We start from the raw sequence: 19482 nt of genomic DNA, 5'->3' as shown, positions 1-19482 counted from the left end.
GGCCAGGGCTGAGTGACACCTCCGCGTCTCTTCGCCTACGGTCGCCCGCAACGGAGGGGCGATGGAGTCGCTCCGCGTCCAGCGGCTGCAGCCGGGCGTCGGCGGGACGCTGCGCTCGCTGCGGCCCGGCGTGACGACGGGGGCGCTTCCCTCGGCCGCCTCAGCTCCGCCTCTCCCGCCGCCCCCACCGCCGCTCGGGCTGACGCTCACCTTGGGGCCGCCGCCGGCCCCTCCGCCGCTCCCCCCCTCCCTCTTGCCGGGAGTGACGGCCGGCGCCACCGCTGCCGCCAGCCCTCCGGGAGCCGCCGGGGGCCCTCCCGCCGTCCTGAGGGAGGCCGTGGAGGCCGTGGTGCGGAGCTTCGCTAAGCACACGCAGGGATACGGCCGCGGTGAGGAGCCGCGCCCCTCCTGCCGAAGGCCCGCGCCCTCAGCTTTGCCTCCTGCCGGGGTTGCTGCGGGGCCGAACGGGGGGCAGCCTGGAGACCCGTCAGACATCGCTAGTCCTCGACTTATGACCGAGATAGGAGTGGGGGGGGGTTTCCATTGCTGAGCAAGACGTTGTGAAGGGCATCTTGCCCCATTTTACGACCTTCCTTGCCGCCGTTGTTAAGTAAATCCCTGCAGTTGCTAAGTTAGTCACCCGGTTGTTAAGTGAGTCTGGCTTTCCCATGGACTTTGCTTGCCAAGAAGGTCGCAAAAGCGTTTCAGGTGACAATGCGGGGAACCCCACAGCCGTCCTAAATGTGAATTTATGACGAATGTGAATCGGTTGCCAAAGTGCAACTTTTAATCCTGTGATGCTGGCAACAGTCGTAAGGGTGAAAAAGTGTGAAAAACGGTCATTTCTTCAGTGCTGCAAACTTGGAACGGTCACTAAGCGAATTGTCACTAAGTGAACGGTCATTAAGTCGAGGAGTATCTGTCATTCCTTCTACATTGTCTTTAGATAGTTCTTGACTTAACGATACATCAGCGGTCATATATACAAACCAGTTGCCAAGCATCTGAATTTGGATCGTGTGGCCGTGGGGAGTCTGCAGTGGTCAGAAGTGTGGAAAAAGGGATTAGTCGCTTTTTTTCAAGGCTGTTGTAACTTTGGCCACTAAACGGATGGTTGTAAATCATGGATTACCTGTAATGGCTAAGCCTTAAGAGAAGTGGGAGCAGGGCGGAATGGGACAACTCGCTGGAGCACAATTCGACAATTTAATTATTTAAAATATGTTTAAAATATACTTTTTTGTCATTCGCACTTTATTTTGTTCTTCCACTGGCATCCTTTCTTTAATGATTCTGTTTGACTATTTCTTCAATATTAGCGTAAGTCAGAGGTCTCCAAACTTGGCAACTTTAAGACTTGTGGACTTCAACTCCCAGAATTCTCCAGCCAGCCATGCCTGCTTTTTTTTCTCCCTTAGTCTCCTAAAGTGGAGAGAGATTGCACAGGAAGGGATTACAAGAGTCAGCTATGCTGGCTGGAGAATTCTGGGAGTTGAGGTCCACAAGTCTTAAAGTTGCCAAGTTTGGGGACCAACGTGTAAGTCTTTGTCCTGTGGTGAGTTGTCTGTCCCACAGTGAGTTGGCCATGAGGAGTTATTGTAGACCTGGAGCAGGGGTCATTGGTTTATTTATGATGGCTGTGCCTCTGAACATAGAGTGCTTTTCTCCTTGGTGTGCTGCACTTCTGATCATGCATGGAACATTTTTCTGAACGTAGGGCTATCAAATGCAGAGACCATTCTCCAGAGATAGAGAGTAGGGTGCACTTCATTGTTGGTGATAAAAGCAACAGAGATAAGACTAGAGCCATGATGGCGAACCTATGGCATGTGTGCCACAGGTGTCATGCAGAGCCATTTGTGCAGGCATGCGAGCCCCAACCAAACTTACCTGCACTGTGCATGCGCACGCCTCCCAGCTGATTTTCAGCCCGTTTGAGGCCGTTTTCGCCCTCCCAGAGGCTTAAGGGAAGCCTCTGCAGTCTCGGGAGGCCGCAAAACGGGCCTTCTGGAAATACCGAAAGTGCCGAAACAGGCCCACTTTTCAGCCTCCTGAGGCTGCAGAGGCTTCTCTCGAGCCTCCGGGAGGCTGAAAACAGCCTCAAACGGACCGATAATCAGCTGGGAGGCATGTACCTGCCCAGTGCAGGTAAGGGGGCGGGGCGGGGGTTTTGTGCATGCATGTGCAGGGGGGTGGGACACATTGGATTGTGGGTGCCAGCGCGCATGTGCTTTCAGCACACCACAACAAAAAGGTTCGCCATCACTGGACTAGAGCATAAGCATGCATGGACTCAACTCCTGTCAAGTTCATTTATAGGTGAAGATGTGTCCAGGTGGTGAACCCTTCATCTTTGTAGTTTTTTTTAAAAGAGGACTATCTCAAGGATGGTTTGGTTGTTTTTACTGAAGATTGCAGTAAATGGGACTCTATAATTATGGTGTCTCTTAATTCTACATTGTAATTCTAGGTTTCTTTTTTTGGCAGTCTGTGCTTCTGAGCAAAGGCTTCTGTTTCTGTCAGTCTGATGTGACATCTTGCTTTAATAATAGCACTTTCATGCAAGCCATGGCGAAGCAGATTGCACTGTTTACTTTGTGTAGTTTTTTTTTATTTTATTATGTTTTCATTACTGTGATTAGCAAGGAAGAGACAATTTACTCAGTAGAAGTTTACTTGGCTAGAGGAATGCATGCAATCATAACATATTTAATGGAGAGGCTGTCTGTTGGACAGTCTTTCAAAGTAGATTGCTGGAAATCATCCTTTGGGATCAGGAGTCAAGCAGAAGCTCTAAGTTTTTGTCTCAAGCATCAAAGTGCTGTTAACCATACCTTGAAAACTTCTATTTCCTGAAACATAGTGGGCAACCATAAGAGAACTGGTGAAGCATCCCAAGAATTTTCACATTGGGTTAAAAAAAATAAATCAGGTGTGTAATTTTTTGTTTGTTAGAAGAGGCTTGGAAACTGTTATGAATGAGGATCCTGAATCCAGGTATAGGAGTGGCAGAGATAAAAGAAGGAGCAGAGTTTCCTTAGTTCCAGGTTGCTTCTCTCCTTGGTCAGTTTCCATCCATTGCTTCTTGTCCTGCCTTCAGGGGCTTTGGAAATTGCTTGCTCCGCTCTTTTTTGTGGCAGCCCCTCAGATGCTGGAAAACTGCTATCATGTCACCCTTGGGTCCTTCTTTCATAGCCAGGGGTGGGCACGCCCCTGGGCTCCGTGGTCACTAGACCCCCCCCTGAAAAAAAAGCTGCCTGGCTGTTCACCGCCCCCCCTGAAAAAAAAAGTGGCGGGGTGGCCTGCCCGGGGCCCCAAAGCGCAAACAGGCGGGATCTGGGGAGGAAAGAAAAGAATGCAAAGGCCTGGCTGGGGTTTCACCGGGCCCCCGGGTGGTCCGCCGTCCCCCTTTTTCCGGGCCGGGCAAAGGCAAGTGGCTGGGGTCTTCCCGCCAAAGCGGAGGGTTCCCCCGGGGCTGCTTGCGCTTTAAAGCCTGCTCCCGACCGCAACTCTTTCCGGGCCGCCGCCGAGCTGCAGGAGCCCGGCGGGCGGGTTGGGGCCGGCGGTGCTCGGCAGCAACAGGCAGCGCCCGGCCCGCCAGTGTGGGGCGCGGGCACCGCGCGCCGGCCGCCGGTTCCTTGGAGGGAGAAAGCGCAACCCGGAACCGCTGGCCGCCGGGCCGCGCCGGCAGCACGGGGCGCTCCCGAGGCCGGCTGGGGCGGGCGCCAAGCACTCCGCCGGGGCCTCCGGGGGGGAGGAGGAAGGGGGAGGGGGGCGCCGTGCCGCCGCGCATTAAAGTCTCGCCTCCGAGCAAAGTTCCCCTGCACTAGACTAAACTCAATTCCTGCAACCATTCTTCTTATATTTTAGCCTCCAGCCCCCTAATCATCTTTGTTGCTCTTCTCTGCACTCTTTCCAGAGTCTCAACATCTTTTTTATATTGTGTAGACCAAAACTGGATGCAGTACTCTAGGTGTGGCCTTACCAAGAAAACTTTACTGTAAAGTGATCTTGATTCTAATCCTCTGTTGATGCGGCCTAGAACTGCATTAGCTTTTTTGATGGCTGTAGTGCGCTGCTGGCAACATTCTCTATTAATAAAATCCTTTTCTCAAAGTGACCTTATTTTATGATTGCCTTTGTTTCTATTTATATTCGGCTGCAAGAAAGCTTATTCAAGTTTGGAACCTGTTTGGACTGCAAACTATTTGTTCTGGAATTCTGTAAAGTTCTGTCAATTTTTCCCCCTCAAAACTTATTTTATTGTTTTGAGTAAGAATAGAGAAAGATATATTAAAGTGTTTAATACAATTGTAAGGGGGAAAAACACTGTTTTCATATCGAGAACTACAGTTGTTTGTTTGACTGGCTGTTGTGTAGCTGGAGTGGATCCAATGAATGCTGTTTTGTACATTTTACACAGTAAATGCTTGGCAGGCAGCCTGTAGCTTAGCTGCTTTTCTGGCTCTGAAAGCCTGCAAGGACATATGAAATCATTTACTCTTTCTTCTTAAATACGCAAGTCAGATGTGTGTCATGCGCAAGGCAAGGACCAGAGTTTGGAGCCAGGAGAATAAACAATGTTTATAAATAAAAATGTTTGACTTCTGACTGTAAACATTTGCACTTTGGTAGCAGGAAGTGTAGAAAAGAAATGCTTTTCTTCATGAGCATTTTTAGAGATTTCTTTTTTTGTATCAAAAGCTTTCCGGCTTCGCATGGGGATTTTCTTATATGGAGGAGCTGAACTTTCCAACAGAAGGCTAGTGTTTCTTCCGTTGCTTAGGATTCATAAATATTTAGCATGCAGGTAATCCTCCACTTACGACCACATTTGAGCCCAAAATTTGTCAGAAGGTCACAACGGCACTGAAAAAAATCACTTATGACCATTTTTCACACTTACGACCGTAGCAGCTTCCCCATGGTCACATAATCAAAATTCAGATGCTTGGCAACTGGCTCCTATTTATGACGGTCCCGGGGTCACATGATCCACTTTTGCGACTTTCTGTCAAGCAAATTCAATGGGGAAGCCAGATTCACTTAACAACCGTGTTACTAATTTAACAACTGCAGTGATTCACTTACAAAAGTGGCAAGAAAAGTCATACAATGGGGGAAACTCACTTAACTAATATTTCATATGTCATGGACTACCTGTATGCCCAGCATTTTCCAGTTGATTAGTAATCCTTCGTTTTGAGTTTGTTTCTGAAAGGCTGCGATAATATCTTCTAGTTACCATTTAAAAATTGTAGTGTCTATGTAGGAATTAATTATAGAAGCTGTGTGGACATCCTAGAGGAGTGTTCTATGCTGTAAGCCAAGGGTCTTCAAACTTGGCAAGTTTAAGACTTGTGGCCTTCAACTCCCAGAATTCCCGAGCTAACATGACTGGAGGAGGAATTCTGGGAGTTGAAGACCACAAGTCTTAAAGCCGTCAAGTTTGAAGACCTCCTGTTCTATCACTATCCATCACCTCTCTCTCTCTCTCTCTCTCTCCCCGTACCTACCTACCTATTTACCTATCTATCAATCTATCATCTACATATCTATCTATGTATCATCTATCATCTATCACAAGGGTCTTCAAAGTTGGCAAGTTTAAGACTTGTGGACTTCAACTCCCAGAATTCCCGAGCTAACATGACTGGAGGAGGAGGAATTCTGGGAGTTGAAGTCCACAAGTCTTAAAGCTGTCAAGGTTGAAGACCCGTGCTATAAGTAGTCCTTGACTTATGGCCAATCGCTTAGCAACCATTCAAAGTTATAATGAACTTCCCTAGGGCTACTTGCAACCTGGTTCCACGGTTACAACAGTGAATCCAATTGTGGTTCTAAGTTGAGGACTATCTGCAGTAGCTCTCTGGATTCTCCAATTGCAGCAATGATCGGGAAAGCTTTACGCTGCAGATATGTGTGTAAATAATTGTTAATATTCTTACAGAGACTCCTTTTCTATTTTCAGTCAATGTTGTTGAAGCGCTTCAGGAATTCTGGCAGATGAAGCAATCCCGTGGTGCTGATCTGAAAAATGGCGCTCTGGTGGTTTACGAGATGGTCCCATCCAACAGCCCTCCTTACATTTGCTATGTTACGTTGCCAGGAGGGAGCTGCTTTGGCAGTTTTCAGGTTAGATTTGTCTTATTTATGGAATCTTAGACTTGAACTGTGAGGTCGTCTAGAGGTGCTCGCCTCCCACTCGGAAGGTTGAGAGTTCAATCCTAGGCAGCGGCAGATGTTTCCCTACCAGGGTGCAAAGGAAAAACATCTGCTGTGAACTCTGCACAGGCATCAGGAAGAGCATCAAGCCAGTAAACGCTCAGCTCCATTCAGTCGCCCCAAAGCAAAGAGATTACAGGGTCATAAAAGGAAAAAAATAAATTACAGAATCTTAGTCAGGTGGAATTGATGAAAATATCTTTAGTTTTGAACAGCCTTTCTTTTCATAAAAAGACAAGCTATGAGACGTAATGTTCTGTACTGTAAATGTGAAAAATACAAAGTGTATGCTACCTTTAGCAGCACAATATCAGCAATAAGTTTCAGAAATACTGTATTCCCCAGCTATTCCAAATCCTGGGCTTAACAGAGCCTAAGCAGCAGAGATCTTCAGGTAAATGATTCGGTTTTTGAGATTTGAATAGGCATCTGAAAGAAACAGGAATGTCTGAACCATTGGGAATAGCACTGGGTCTTTAGAATCAAGTAGCTAGAGTTTGGTTTTAAACAGTAATTTTATTGACAAACTAGCTCGATACCTGTGCTTTGTTACGAAGCTATGTGATCGGGCTTAGTTTTGGGGGGAAAAATAAGGGGGGAAATTCTGCCTCTGTCTACCAGCATCCATCAGTATTCATCTGGCTAGTGTCCTGTCAGTTGAGGGCTGTTTTGAAACTGAAAGAGTATTTGCTCTATGAACAAGGAGACAGCAAGGAGCCTGGGCATGGCTTAGCTCAACTGTCCTGTGTTAAGCCTGGAATCCCCAACGGGTGTTAAGGAAAACAAACTAAACAGAACGTGCAGCGAAGTCAGATAGGAAGACAGGTAAATGTGTGAGATAAGTTTTTTAGTTAACACGCAGTAAAAATACAGATACGCTTGTGCTATCAAAAATATAGTTTATTCCATTTAAGAATTATAGCCTAGTCAAAATAACGGTCCATTAGTCATATATCAATTTCAGTCAAGTCTTATCGGGGATACTCTATTTGCAAAGTCCATGTTGAATAGCCAATGTCAGTACACTTACAATAAATCAATCCAATCTTTATTTTCTCTCTGTTGAGAAAAATCAACACTCCTCCTTCTCTCCCCGTTTCAGCAAGAACGCAGTCATCAATCTATTCAGTAATTAGAGATCAGTAGGCCAGAGAGAGTGAGCTGCAATTGCCTCGCTTCTTATATTGTGCTTTTACAACCACACCCTTAATTACATTCTTGCTGTTAAAGTTACACACACTTTAACTAACAAACCATGATACCATATTTATTATTTTTACCCAAACCAGTTAGGGTAAACAATGTTATCCCTAACATTCTCCCCTTTTGGGTAATAATAATAATATTACAATAATATAACCATTTACACCTTTAAATCATAATTGTCACAACTCTCTTTAAATTTTACAACACCTTGTGCTTTTGTAAACTGGTCTGCAATATTTTCTTCCGTCATGCAGTACTCTAGTTTAATTAGACCATTTTTAACAGATTCTCTTACATTTAAGTATCTTAAATCAGTATGCTTTGATCTAGTCTTTACAGCAATATTAGTAGCTAATTGTATAGCTGCCTGGTTGTCCTCGTACACAATAATAGAATCTTTAACAGTTATACCCATGTCTAATAATAACTGTTTGTACAGAATTAAGTCAGTGCATAGTAATGACAGACATGAAAATTCTGCTTCCATCGTTGACAAGCTAATATGCTGTTGTCTGATTGACCTCCACCCTATTAGTGTTTTACCAAATAATATAACCATCCCAGATGTTGATTTTCTAGTATTTATGTCAGTTGCAAAACTTGCATCTGCATAGGCACTAAGATTCAAATCACCTTTTGGCTCTAGATACAATGCATGGTGCATTGTTCCTTTAAGATATCTTAAAATTCTCTTTAATGCTTGCCAATGACATTGATGTGGATCATTATTAAATCGTGCCAGCTGATTAATACTATAAGCTATATCTGGCCTTGACCAATTGCTTATATATGATATCAATCAAAGATTGATATATGGTCTTATCAAATTTGGGACTTTGAGCATCAATTTTGCAAATTTCCTGACTGATTTGAAGTCTTTGCAGGCTTACAAAGTTCCATTTTATACAATTTAATTAATTGGCAAATTTTATCCTCTTGAGATATCCTAAATCCTTTTGTGGTTTTGTTAATAGTCAATCCTAGATACTTTTTGATTTCACCTAAATGCTTTAATTTTATTCTTTTGGCTAATAATGAAATAATCTCAGTAGCTTCATTATTGGTCTTAGTAATCAAAGCAATATCATCTGTAAATAATAACAATAATGACACCGTTCCATTATTTTCTCTTTTAAACATACATGGATCTGCTAAACCAGATTTAAACCCTATATTGTTTAATTCTTTCACAATATATTGGTTCCATTCATAGCCAGATTGTTTCAATCCATATAAACTCTTCTTGAGTTTCCAACAATCATTGCTATTTGCTTTATTATCATTTATACCAACTGGTTTTTTCAAATATATTGTATGCTGCAATGGTGCATGTAGATATGCAGTTTCTAAGTCTAAATGGTTAACTATATAATTCTTCTTAGCTGCCCACACTAAAGCTGCTCTTAAAGTTGTAGCCTTAAGATTTGGTGCAAATACCTCATCATAATCAAATGTATTTTGGTTAAATCCTTGTGCTACTAACCTAGCCTTATAAGTTACTTTCCCATTATTTCCAGTCTTTACTTTAAATATCCATTTGCACCCAATGGATTTTTCTCCTGGAGGTAATTTGGTTTCTTCATAAACCTTCATTTCCTTTAATGAATTTTAACTCTTTTTCCATTGCCTTTTGCCAATTCTCCTGATCCTTAGCAGGATACATCTTAAGTTCATCTATGTTAGTAGGAACTTTATTTACTTGGCAAACAATACTCGCCTGATATCTTTCAGGTGGTCTGGTTATACGTGTTGTGCGTCTAGGTATAACAGGACTTACAGGTGGACTTTCCTTTATTTTCTGTTCTTGACTATCTATCTCTTCTTGATCAATTATTTCCTCTTGATCTGATTCTATTTGCTCTTCATGGACTTCTTCTTTAATTGGACTTTTCTTATAACTAGTCTTTTCCTTCTGCCTCTTATAGGGTTCTATAATAACATCATTATCTGAATCCTGCTCTATTCTATTCCATCCTATATGTTCTAGGAATTGTGCACTAGCACTGCAGTATACTCTAGATGTACCTGGTTCCCAGAATCTATAAGATCTATGGTTTGCTTGATATCCAACAAAAATTAATCTTTTAGCTCTATGTTGTCCTTTGTGCCTAAGTTGTGTAGGGATATGCACCCATGCTGGTGCACCAAATGTGTGAATATAACTCAAATCAGGTTTCCTACCATGCCACAGAGTGAATGGTAATTCACCTGTTGTTGAATTAACAACATTGTTTAATATGTGATTCCCACACATTATAGCTTCTCCCCACAAATTGTCAGGTAATCCAGAATCAGATAACATTGTCCTTCCCATTGATTGCAGTGTTTGGCCTCTTCTCTCTATAAATGCATTATGTTGAGGCCTATATGGTGCAGACTTTTTATGTTGAATACCTGCCATTCTAAGTCTATTCTGGAATTTATTATTTGTAAATTCCGCACCATTATCTGTTATAAGAGTTACTAATTTCTTTTTAGTTTTCCTCTCTGCAAATTTTAACCAATTAAAGAAATTTGTATACGTTTCAGTTTTTCTCTTCATTAGAAAACAGAAACCATACCTAGAATAGTGGTCCATTATGCTTAATATGTATCTAGCACCACCTACACTTGGCTTTTTAGGACCTATTATATTGGCAAATACTACCTCTAAAGGCTCTTTGGTAGTAAATCCATCAACTCTATTTGCCAGTATAACTTTGCTTTTGTTTTGATTACAAGCAGAACATTGCAAATACTTATTACAAGGTTTCAAACTTATTCCTTTAGATAGTTGAACAGTTCTCTTAATCATTTTAAAATTTAAATGACCTAACCGTCGATGTAACAAGTGAATACATTCATCATGAGGTTTCTTATTATCATAAACCGTGTTAGCCACCTCTAAACCATTATCATTTAACACATATAAGTCACCTCTTAACGTTGCAGTAATTTTCTTACCTTCTTTTTCAATTAAACAAGTGTCTCCCCTAAAGGTAATTATGTATCCTAATCTAACCAATATTCTAACTGAAAGCAAATTAAATTTAAGTTGAGGTACATATAACATTTTTATGTTCTCCTTTATACTAGAACAATGAGCTATACCTTCACCTTTTGCCTTCATTTTCCATCCGTTTGCCAATGAGATATGCTGTGAACTCATGGACATTTTTACAAATTTTTTGTTATCATTTGTAATACAGTGGGACGCACCACTGTCAACCACCCATAAATTATTTTTTACAACTCCATTACTATACATTGCTAACTCATAATTCTTATTTCTTCTTTGATGGCTTACAGCATTCTGGCTTGCATTCTGGCGTTTTGGTTTCTTACAAAATCTTGCAAAATGTCCTCTCCCTCCACAATTAAAACACTTTTTAATTGCGTATGCAGTAGGAGATTCATTATTTTCCTTTTGAGGTTGCTCCCTCCTTAACTGATCTCTTTCAAGCCTTCTTCTGGCTTCTTCAATCAATCTGCCAGTGATATCAGTTAAAGTTAGACTTTCTTTAGGCAATATTTCAAGGGAAGTTACGTAGTCATCAAAACTTTCGTCTAATGAAGATATAATTATGTAGACCTGGTGTAGTTCAGAGAAAATTAACTCCTTCTCATGAAGTTCTTGAAAAATGCTTTTCATAGTATTCAAATGACTCAGCATATCACCATTCTTTTGGAGATACGTGCGGAAAAGCTTCCGTGTTAGATTTATGTGAGCACCAACGTTATCTCGGACATAAATCCTCCTCAGTTTTTGCCAACACCCAACAGCAGTTTGCTCTCCGCGTATATGAACAAGCTGCTGATCAGATAATGTTAGTCCTATGATGCAAAGTGCTTGTTCATTTTTCTCTTTAAATTCTTCTATCTTTTTACTATCTTCATCTTCAGGATCCCATTCTTCTACGTTAGGTGGATTTTCAATTATGTTCCACAGACCTTCTCTTCGTAGAAGTAGACTACATTTCATAGACCATGAAACATAGTTTGTTCCATCCAGCTTGGATATAAGGGACAAACTTTGTAGACTGACTTGTGCCATGTTTCACTATATGGATATAAAACTATAATTGATAAAACACAGCTGTCTGTTTACTGTAACGTGTAACAACACAAAATCTCACTTTTTACATAAACCTGTTTTTATCCTAGTTAAACTGACTTTGCAGTCTCTCTGGGCCCATAACCAGTGTTAAGCCTGGAATCCCCAACGGGTGTTAAGGAAAACAAACTAAACAGAACGTGCAGCGAAGTCAGATAGGAAGACAGGTAAATGTGTGAGATAAGTTTTTTAGTTAACACGCAGTAAAAATACAGATACGCTTGTGCTATCAAAAATATAGTTTATTCCATTTAAGAATTATAGCCTAGTCAAAATAACGGTCCATTAGTCATATATCAATTTCAGTCAAGTCTTATCGGGGATACTCTATTTGCAAAGTCCGTGTTGAATAGCCAATGTCAGTACACTTACAATAAATCAATCCAATCTTTATTTTCTCTCTGTTGAGAAAAATCAACACTCCTCCTTCTCTCCCCGTTTCAGCAAGAACGCAGTCATCAATCCATTCAGTAATTAGAGATCAGTAGGCCAGAGAGAGCAAGCTGCAATTGCCTCGCTTCTTATATTGTGCTTTTACAACCACACCCTTAATTACATTCTTGCTGTTAAAGTTACACACACTTTAACTAACAAACCATGATACCATATTTATTATTTTTACCCAAACCAGTTAGGGTAAACAATGTTATCCCTAACACTAAATACTAAAGCTGTTTGGTGCTGTGAAACTAAAACTGAAACTGAAACTCCTCTCTGCTGTTTTGCATTTGGAAGAGATTTCTTTCCAGGTGGGGAGGGGGAGTAGAACTCCTTAGCATCAGAGTGTGTTAATAATAATAATATAGGAAATACAAATGCTCTGATAGTCATTTTGAAAAATCCTTTCTTAGTGAGCGCCTAGAAGCCAAGAGGAACATAAGGGCCAAATTTCAAGTTTGTAGGCTCCGGAGATTTTGTGATGATGCGTGAGTGGCATTTCACTTTTATATATATAGATATTATTGTGGCATTTTTTTCTTTAAATGTACGTGCTGACTTTCATCATCCCATGAGTTTCTTTCTTGGATGCTGACCTTTCAAACCTTTCTGACGGTTGCAGCCTATCAAAGAATAGCAATTCAATAGTGCCCTTTGCAGCATAATGAAAATTTAGGGATAACTTTGTTTATTTACCCAGATAGTTTCTTTCTTACATCTGCCTTGTATTCTTCTCCAACCCTATCTCAGTTTTGTCCAACGAAAGCTGAAGCCAGAAGAAGTGCTGCAAAAATTGCACTGATGAATTCAGTCTTCAATGAACATCCATCCCGTAGAATCACGGATGACTTTATTGAGAAAAGTGTCATGGAGGCCTTGGCATCTTTTAACGTAAGTGCTTTTGAAGGTCCTGTAATTAGTTGGGAAACAGTTGTAGGGAAAATTCAAAAATCTTTAGGAATCCTTCTGGAATAGCAATAGCACTTAGACTTATATTCCGCTTTATAGTGCTTTACAGCCCTCCCTAAGCGGTTTACAGAGTCAGCCTCTTGCCCCCAACAATCTGGGTCCTCATTTTACTGACCTTGGAAGGATGGAAGGCTGAGTCAACCTCGCGCCTTGGTGGTATTTGAACTGCCAAATTGTAGGCAGCTGGCTGCAGAAGTAGCTTGCAGTACTGCACTCTAACCACTGTGCCACAGAGGCTCCTAATCCTTTATTGGTGAGGCCTCTAAACAGCTCTCTGGGTGTGTAATGAAAATAAGTAGCTTAACCATTGTTGTGTACTTCTCCCAGTTATAAGTGTGTGTACAATATTTACCTTGGGCCCTTTCAATATCTTTTTTTTTTTTGATGCCCAACTGTTCCTTTTGTATTAACAAGATTTTTAGAAGTGTTTTTCTCCTGCCTAGCAGTAATTGAGCCCACAAGTTCATTTGTACGTTGTGACGGTCATAAAGTGGCCATTCTATGACTGTGGGGTGGGGGTGAATGGGCGCTTCGGAGGAGCTGCGCCAACAGGAAAAGCCACCCTGCCGGCTTCTTTGAAGCAGTTTCTTCCTGGGCTGGTGGAGGAGCGAGAGAGCGACTGAGAGAGGAACGAGGCGGGAGGAAACCGAAGCCACTGAGCCAGAGAGCAGGACAGGCTTTGGTTGCTTCCTCCCTCCCCTTCTTTCATTTGTGTCCTTGATCCCTGATCCCAACAGCATTCACCGAAGGCGAAGAAAGCCGCCATTTTTATTTTATTTTTTATTTTTATTTTCTTTGCGGCTCGGTGCAAAGTGATCCACGGACCGGTACCGGTCCGCGGACCGGTGGTTGGGGACCCCTGTTGTAGGAGATGACCAGGTGGGATCAAATACACCATCAGTTTGGAGTTTTTGTGTTCCTGTAAGAGACTTAAGTCCAGCCCCTTTCTCTCCCCCCCCCCCCGACTCTGAAGTCTGTTATCTGGTGCCAATTTGCTTTGACCATTAGTAGTTCAGATTATTGTGTATCAATAGCATGAAATCAATTTGTAGTATTTTGAATTCCGTCGTGGTTCCTGACTTCTTACACCTGACAATTGTTAAGTGAACCCATAAAGTTCATTGTAAGTGAACTTCATACCCAGGTTGCAAGTCCCTTTTGGAGGGGGTGGGGGGTCAGTTGTAACTTTGGGCAGTTGCTAAGCAACCAGTCATAAGTTAAGCGCTACCTACGCCACAGCCCTATGGAATATTCATATATTGTAAAACTAACTTCCAAAAACTGCAGCTCTGTGAAAACTCTTCTTAAAGTAAGAATCCTTCTTGCATAAAAATGTGATCTTTTTACTCTAATCCAAGGGTCTTCAAACTTGGCAAGTTTAAGACTCATGGACTTCAACTCCCAGAATTCCTGAGCTAACATGACTGGAGGAAGAATTATGGGAGTTGAAGTCCACAAATCTTCAAGCTGTTGAGTTTGAAGACTCCTGCGAGTCTAATCCAATCTAACCTACAATGTTTGTCTTTCCAACAGGGTAACAGAGAGGAAGCAGATAATCCAAGTACAGGTATTGGTGCATTCCGCTTCATGTTGGAGTCCAACAAAGGGAAATCCATGTTAGAGTTCCAGGTATTCTTAATTAGATTATGCGATTCAGACTTTTGCTGCTAAAACCTGACCTATTTGCCTTAATTTCAAGTAGCTGTTTGTGAAGAGGAAATGCAAAATACGCGGGAGAGGTGGAATTGGCATGGAAATGTAGTATTATTATTGTTCTCCACAATCTGTTGACCGGCTCTGAAATATCATCAGATATCCTAAGATAAAAGCCTCTTGCAATGCCTTTAATGCAATTGCTTAAGGAATTATGATGGTAGACCGAATTATGATGGTAGACCGAGAATCTCTTTCTGACATTATCAGAATTAGATTTTAAGAAAAAGTTTGGAAACCTCTGGGCATTGTTGAATGATGAATCACTCAGCAGTTTTTATGTTAACAACCTGGAGGCAAATTATCATGTGCAATATTCAGAAATGCAGTGCTCAAGGGGAGAAGGAATGGCTTTGGGCACATCCAGTTATGCCCCCAGAAGCTGTAAATGCTCCAACACTGGGAGTTTTTAAAAAGATGTTGGATAACCATTTGTCTGAAGTGGTGTAGGGTTTCTTGCCTTAGGGGGTGGACTAGAAGACCTCCAAAGTCCCTTCAAACTCTGTTATTCTCTTCTAGTTCATGCCTTTTTTCTGCTGATATCAATGCTCAGAATTGGCCTGCTTTCTTTTGGCAGGAACTGATGACAGTTTTCCAGCTGCTACACTGGAACGGTAGCCTTAAAGCCATGCGAGAGAGGCAGTGCTCAAGACAGGTAGGTTTGTTCAAAGGATCTGCAGCTTTTCATGCCTGTAGCTGGTGGTGGACAGAAGCCGAGGTGCATCTGGTATTGCTGAACATCTTTGCTGTGAGCTTCCTGAAGCCGCTGGAACTCAGTGCCACCTGGAGGGCTGCAGGTTCTCCTCCCTCTATTTTAAAACAGCACCAGAAGCCGTTTTGGTCTCTGTGGAAAACAAAGCAACATATGAGAGATTCTTGCGGCTTAAGAGAAGTGTGTGAAATCGAGAAATCGCACTTTTACTCCCTTTCTTTAAGCCAGAAGAATCTGAGCTTGGGCTAGTTCCACTTGTCAATCCTTGATTGAAATAAAAGATTGAGAATAGGCTCTAGCAACAAGGTACAGGTAGTCTTTGACTTACAACAGTTTGTTAATAGACTGTTCAGAGTTCCAACGGCACCGCAAAAAGGGACTTATGACCCTTTTTCAGAGTTACGATCGTCACAGCATCCCTTTCATCACATGATCAAAAATTCAGACGCTTTGCAACTGGTTCATATTTATGACTGTTGCAGTGTCCCAATGTCATGTGATCCCCTTTTTGCGACCTTTCGACAGGCAAAGTCAATGGGAAATCCAGATTCACTTAACAGCTGCATTACTAGCTTATCAACTGCAGTGCTTCACTTAACGACTGTGCCAAGAAAGGTCATAAAATGGGGCAAAATTCACTTTAAAATGTCTCGATATAAATTTTGGGCTCAGTTGCGGTTGTAAGTTGAGGACTATCTGTACTTTACTGACAATAAAGCAGTTAGAGATTAGAACAGGCAAAATCTGTTGTCTAGGCATGAAAACATTGCAGTTAATTTTCCTTTTCCCCTGGCCACCCCTTCTGTAATCAGTTACTTGTCCAATTCAAAATCCTGGGTTGCTTTGGAAATGGACCCAGTGTTCTTACCTTTCCCCTCACCACATTCCTTTTGTTGGCCTTGTGCTTGTGCTCCTCAGCTCAGGGCCTGCTCTGCTTCAATCCCAATCCCGCCCCAACATTCCAATCTCTTCCCCCCACCTCCCACCTTTGCTATGCCAGGCTGGCAAAAGGCAAAGCGAAGCAGCAGCAGCAGAGTGGCAGCCATAACAGTCACTTGCTGTTCCATATTTTTGTACGAGTTATTTGAAGGACGGTTTACGGCATGAAGCCGTCTGCCTGACCCGAGAGAGAAAAACCTCTTGGCTGGTTCTGTTAGCTGGAAGACCTCCTTTCTCCCATTCATTTGTGTCCTCTTTCCTCCTTCACCAGGAGGTGCTGGCACACTACTCCCATCGTGCCCTGGATGATGATATACGGAACCAGATGGCAACGGATTGGGTCAACCGAGAGCAGAACATCCCAGGGGCCCTTTCCAGGGAGCTGGCCTCGACTGAGCGTGAACTGGACGAAGCTCGGCTAGCTGGAAAGGAGCTGAGATTTCACAAGGAGAAGAAAGACATCCTGATGTTGGCTGCTGGCCAGCTGGGGAACATGCATTCTTCCAACTGCTAGGACTCTCTCGTAGCTCTTTCACTCCCTTCTTAACTACTCTCTCTTCCCACAATAGTTTGCTGAAGAAGTCGGAAGGAATGTTACAAATACGAAGAAGCCCCGTGTTCAGCCCGATTTTTTCCTAATTTTATTGTGCAATGTGATGTTTGTGTTTGGGAGACTTTAGTGCAGAATTTGAAAATAACCTTAATTGCCTTAATTTTTAGTTCTAAGTGTCAGGTGTCCTCCCATTAGAGAAGGAAACCGAGGGTAACCTTTTTTGGGGGTGGGTGGGGGGGAAACTGTCGAGTTTGTTCAGAACTCGGCTTCAATTCTAACCACCTGAAAGGTGTCATTGAACAGCCTCCAGTGCTTTGCTTTCCAAGAACAGAGGACCAATTGCACACTTTTTTAAAAACAAGATTGTTGAAAATTCTGTATAGATTTTATACTTGGACCTCTGGTTATCTTTTCGTTCTGCTGAAGAACTTTTTGTAGAACATACTAATAATGTAACTTTTTTGGGAGAAATAGACCTTTGTTCAAATCTTGATTCTATCCAGGTTGTCAGTATTAAGTAGAAAAGGAACACTGCCACAGAAGAATGCCAGTGTTTGTTATTAGGGTATAATGGATTGATATATGCTACGCAGATGTGTACCTACAGCTAAAGTAGTTTGATATACACCATCTTATAAGTAGAGCACTTAAAACACCCTGTTTCCGTTATTGTCCAATCTCCAGTAGGATTCTATTTTAACTGGACTGGTTGTCACTTTTTTCAGTGCCATAAACTTTGAACAGTCCCTACACTACTGTTGTAAATCAAGGACTACCTATATTGACCATGACTTAATTTTATATTGTTGCTGTGTTCAAGATTTACTTTCAAAATCTTAGGACACATTAAGGAATGTTGGTCTCCGGCATGCCAGGTTAGTTTGGTTCTTTGCTGGGTTTTTTCTCATGTGTAAACAAGCCCTGATCCAGTACAAAAACTTGGCCTACGATATCTCTTGATCAAAAATTTCAGGCCCTCTTAAGGTAAATGGAGCAACTTGCAAAAGTTGGGTGGTCTGTTCTGGTTGATTATTATAGTAAAGATTTGACTGATGGGGGAAATATTAGCTGGTGATCAGTGGGCTCAAAGTGTTTTTTTGGTCTTCATGTCTTCAATATCTTGCCATTTGTATACATGAAATAAAACAATATCCTCTTTTTATATATATACATATTTATATTTATATATTTTATACATAGGTATTGTTTACACAATATTAATGTTTAAAGCATTTATAAAGTTAGCTTACAACTAAATTCTTTGAAGAAGAATACTAGTTCAGACTAGTCTGGCTGACTGGTAAGACCCATATTTGGGTTATTTCTCTTACCTGAATCTATCCAGAGACAGTCTGAATAGGTCTCAGTTTTCACATGACCCAAATGTGAAATACTGTACTTCCTTCTGGTGCTGATGTTTTTTTCCTGACCATGCAGCTTTCCCCCCCTCTGTTTTCTGTAACTATCGGTAATCTCCAGATTATCTGTGCAGTATTACCTACAATACTCCCCTACGCTGCTTGCCTCTTTCATGATTTGTGTGTTCACGACTTTGTAATGCATAGTTTTTGTGTAATAAACAGGATTTGGGAAAAGCCCTTCCTCTTGTTCATTCCATTGCTTAGAAGCGAAGCCATCACCCATCATTTTATATTTTCTATTTCTGTGCTCTTCTTCGGGAAAATCCAGAAGCGCCACGCACCTTGTCTTGCACCTTGTTACTCAAGGGAGGCCTGCAGCTTCTTCCTCTATTGCTGCTGCTCAGTGTACAGGTAGTCCTCGGGTTACAACCAGAACTGAGCCCAAAATCTCTGGTGCTGAGTGAAGCATTTGTTAATTGAATTTTGCCCCATTTTACGACCTTTTTGTGCCACCATTTGGTGAATCACTGCAGGTGTTAAGTCAGTAACACAATTGTTTAAGCGAATCTGGCTTCCCCATTTACTTTTGCTTGCCAGGTCGCAAAAGGGGATCACATGTCCCTGGGACATCAGTTATCATACAAACAGGTAGTCCTCAACTTCATGATTACAAGTGAGCCCAAAATTTACGTTGCCAAGCGAAAAATGTGTTAAGTGAATTTGTTCCATTTTAGGACTTTTCTTGCCACATTTGTTAAGTGAATCCCTGCAATTGTTAAATTAGTAACCCAGTTGTTAAGTGAATTCTGTCTTCCCCATTGACTTTGCTAGTCAAAAGGTTGCAAAAGGGGATCACGTGACCCTGGCACACTGCGACCGTCATAAATATGAGTCAAGCATCCGAAGGTAAAGCACGTTGAGCGTGGGGAGGCTTGCAATGGCCATATGTGTGAAAAACGATCATAGTCACTTTTTTTCAGGGCTGCTGTAACTTCGAGCAGTCACTAAACGAACCGTTGTAAGTGGAGGACCACCTGTATATATGCCAGTTGCCAGTTGACTTCCAAGTGAGTCAAATTCCAGCGGCCATTTGGAATTTGGGGCTGCAATGACCCGCGCCCGCCGCAAGGGGGCAGTGTGCGATGCCTCTATCATCCCGGCGGCGCCAGGAGCCACGCCCCCAAGAGTGCCGCGCAGACTCAGTTGCCACCTTGTAGCGTCGACCTATCTTTTTTTTTTTTTGCCAGCAGCCACGCTTCCGAAGGTGCTGCGC

At 42.3% G+C, this 19482-nt stretch overlaps 1 protein-coding gene and 1 long non-coding RNA gene across 2 annotated transcripts in view; one reads left to right on the top strand and one right to left on the bottom strand.

The window, feature by feature from the left end:
- Window positions 1-19482, bottom strand: part of LOC148129481 (uncharacterized) — a 342063-nt gene that overhangs the window by 266310 nt on the left and 56271 nt on the right. The window lies entirely within an intron of this gene.
- On the top strand, window positions 13-18446 carry LIX1L (limb and CNS expressed 1 like). Its single transcript, XM_026686489.2, has 6 exons — window positions 13-389; window positions 5972-6135; window positions 12713-12853; window positions 14465-14560; window positions 15222-15299; window positions 16567-18446. The coding sequence occupies exons 1-6, from the start codon at window positions 62-64 to the stop codon at window positions 16807-16809; spliced, it is 1050 nt and encodes a 349-aa protein (XP_026542274.1). The 5' UTR covers window positions 13-61; the 3' UTR covers window positions 16810-18446.

Source organism: Notechis scutatus, chromosome 14 (genome assembly GCF_049901735.1).
Source record: "Notechis scutatus isolate UNSWTSFEM ecotype Mainland chromosome 14, rNotScu1.2, whole genome shotgun sequence".
NCBI classification, from domain to species: domain Eukaryota; kingdom Metazoa; phylum Chordata; class Lepidosauria; order Squamata; family Elapidae; genus Notechis; species Notechis scutatus.
The sequence above is the reverse complement of the archived record's forward strand: the minus strand, read 5'-3'. Positions and strand labels throughout refer to the sequence as shown.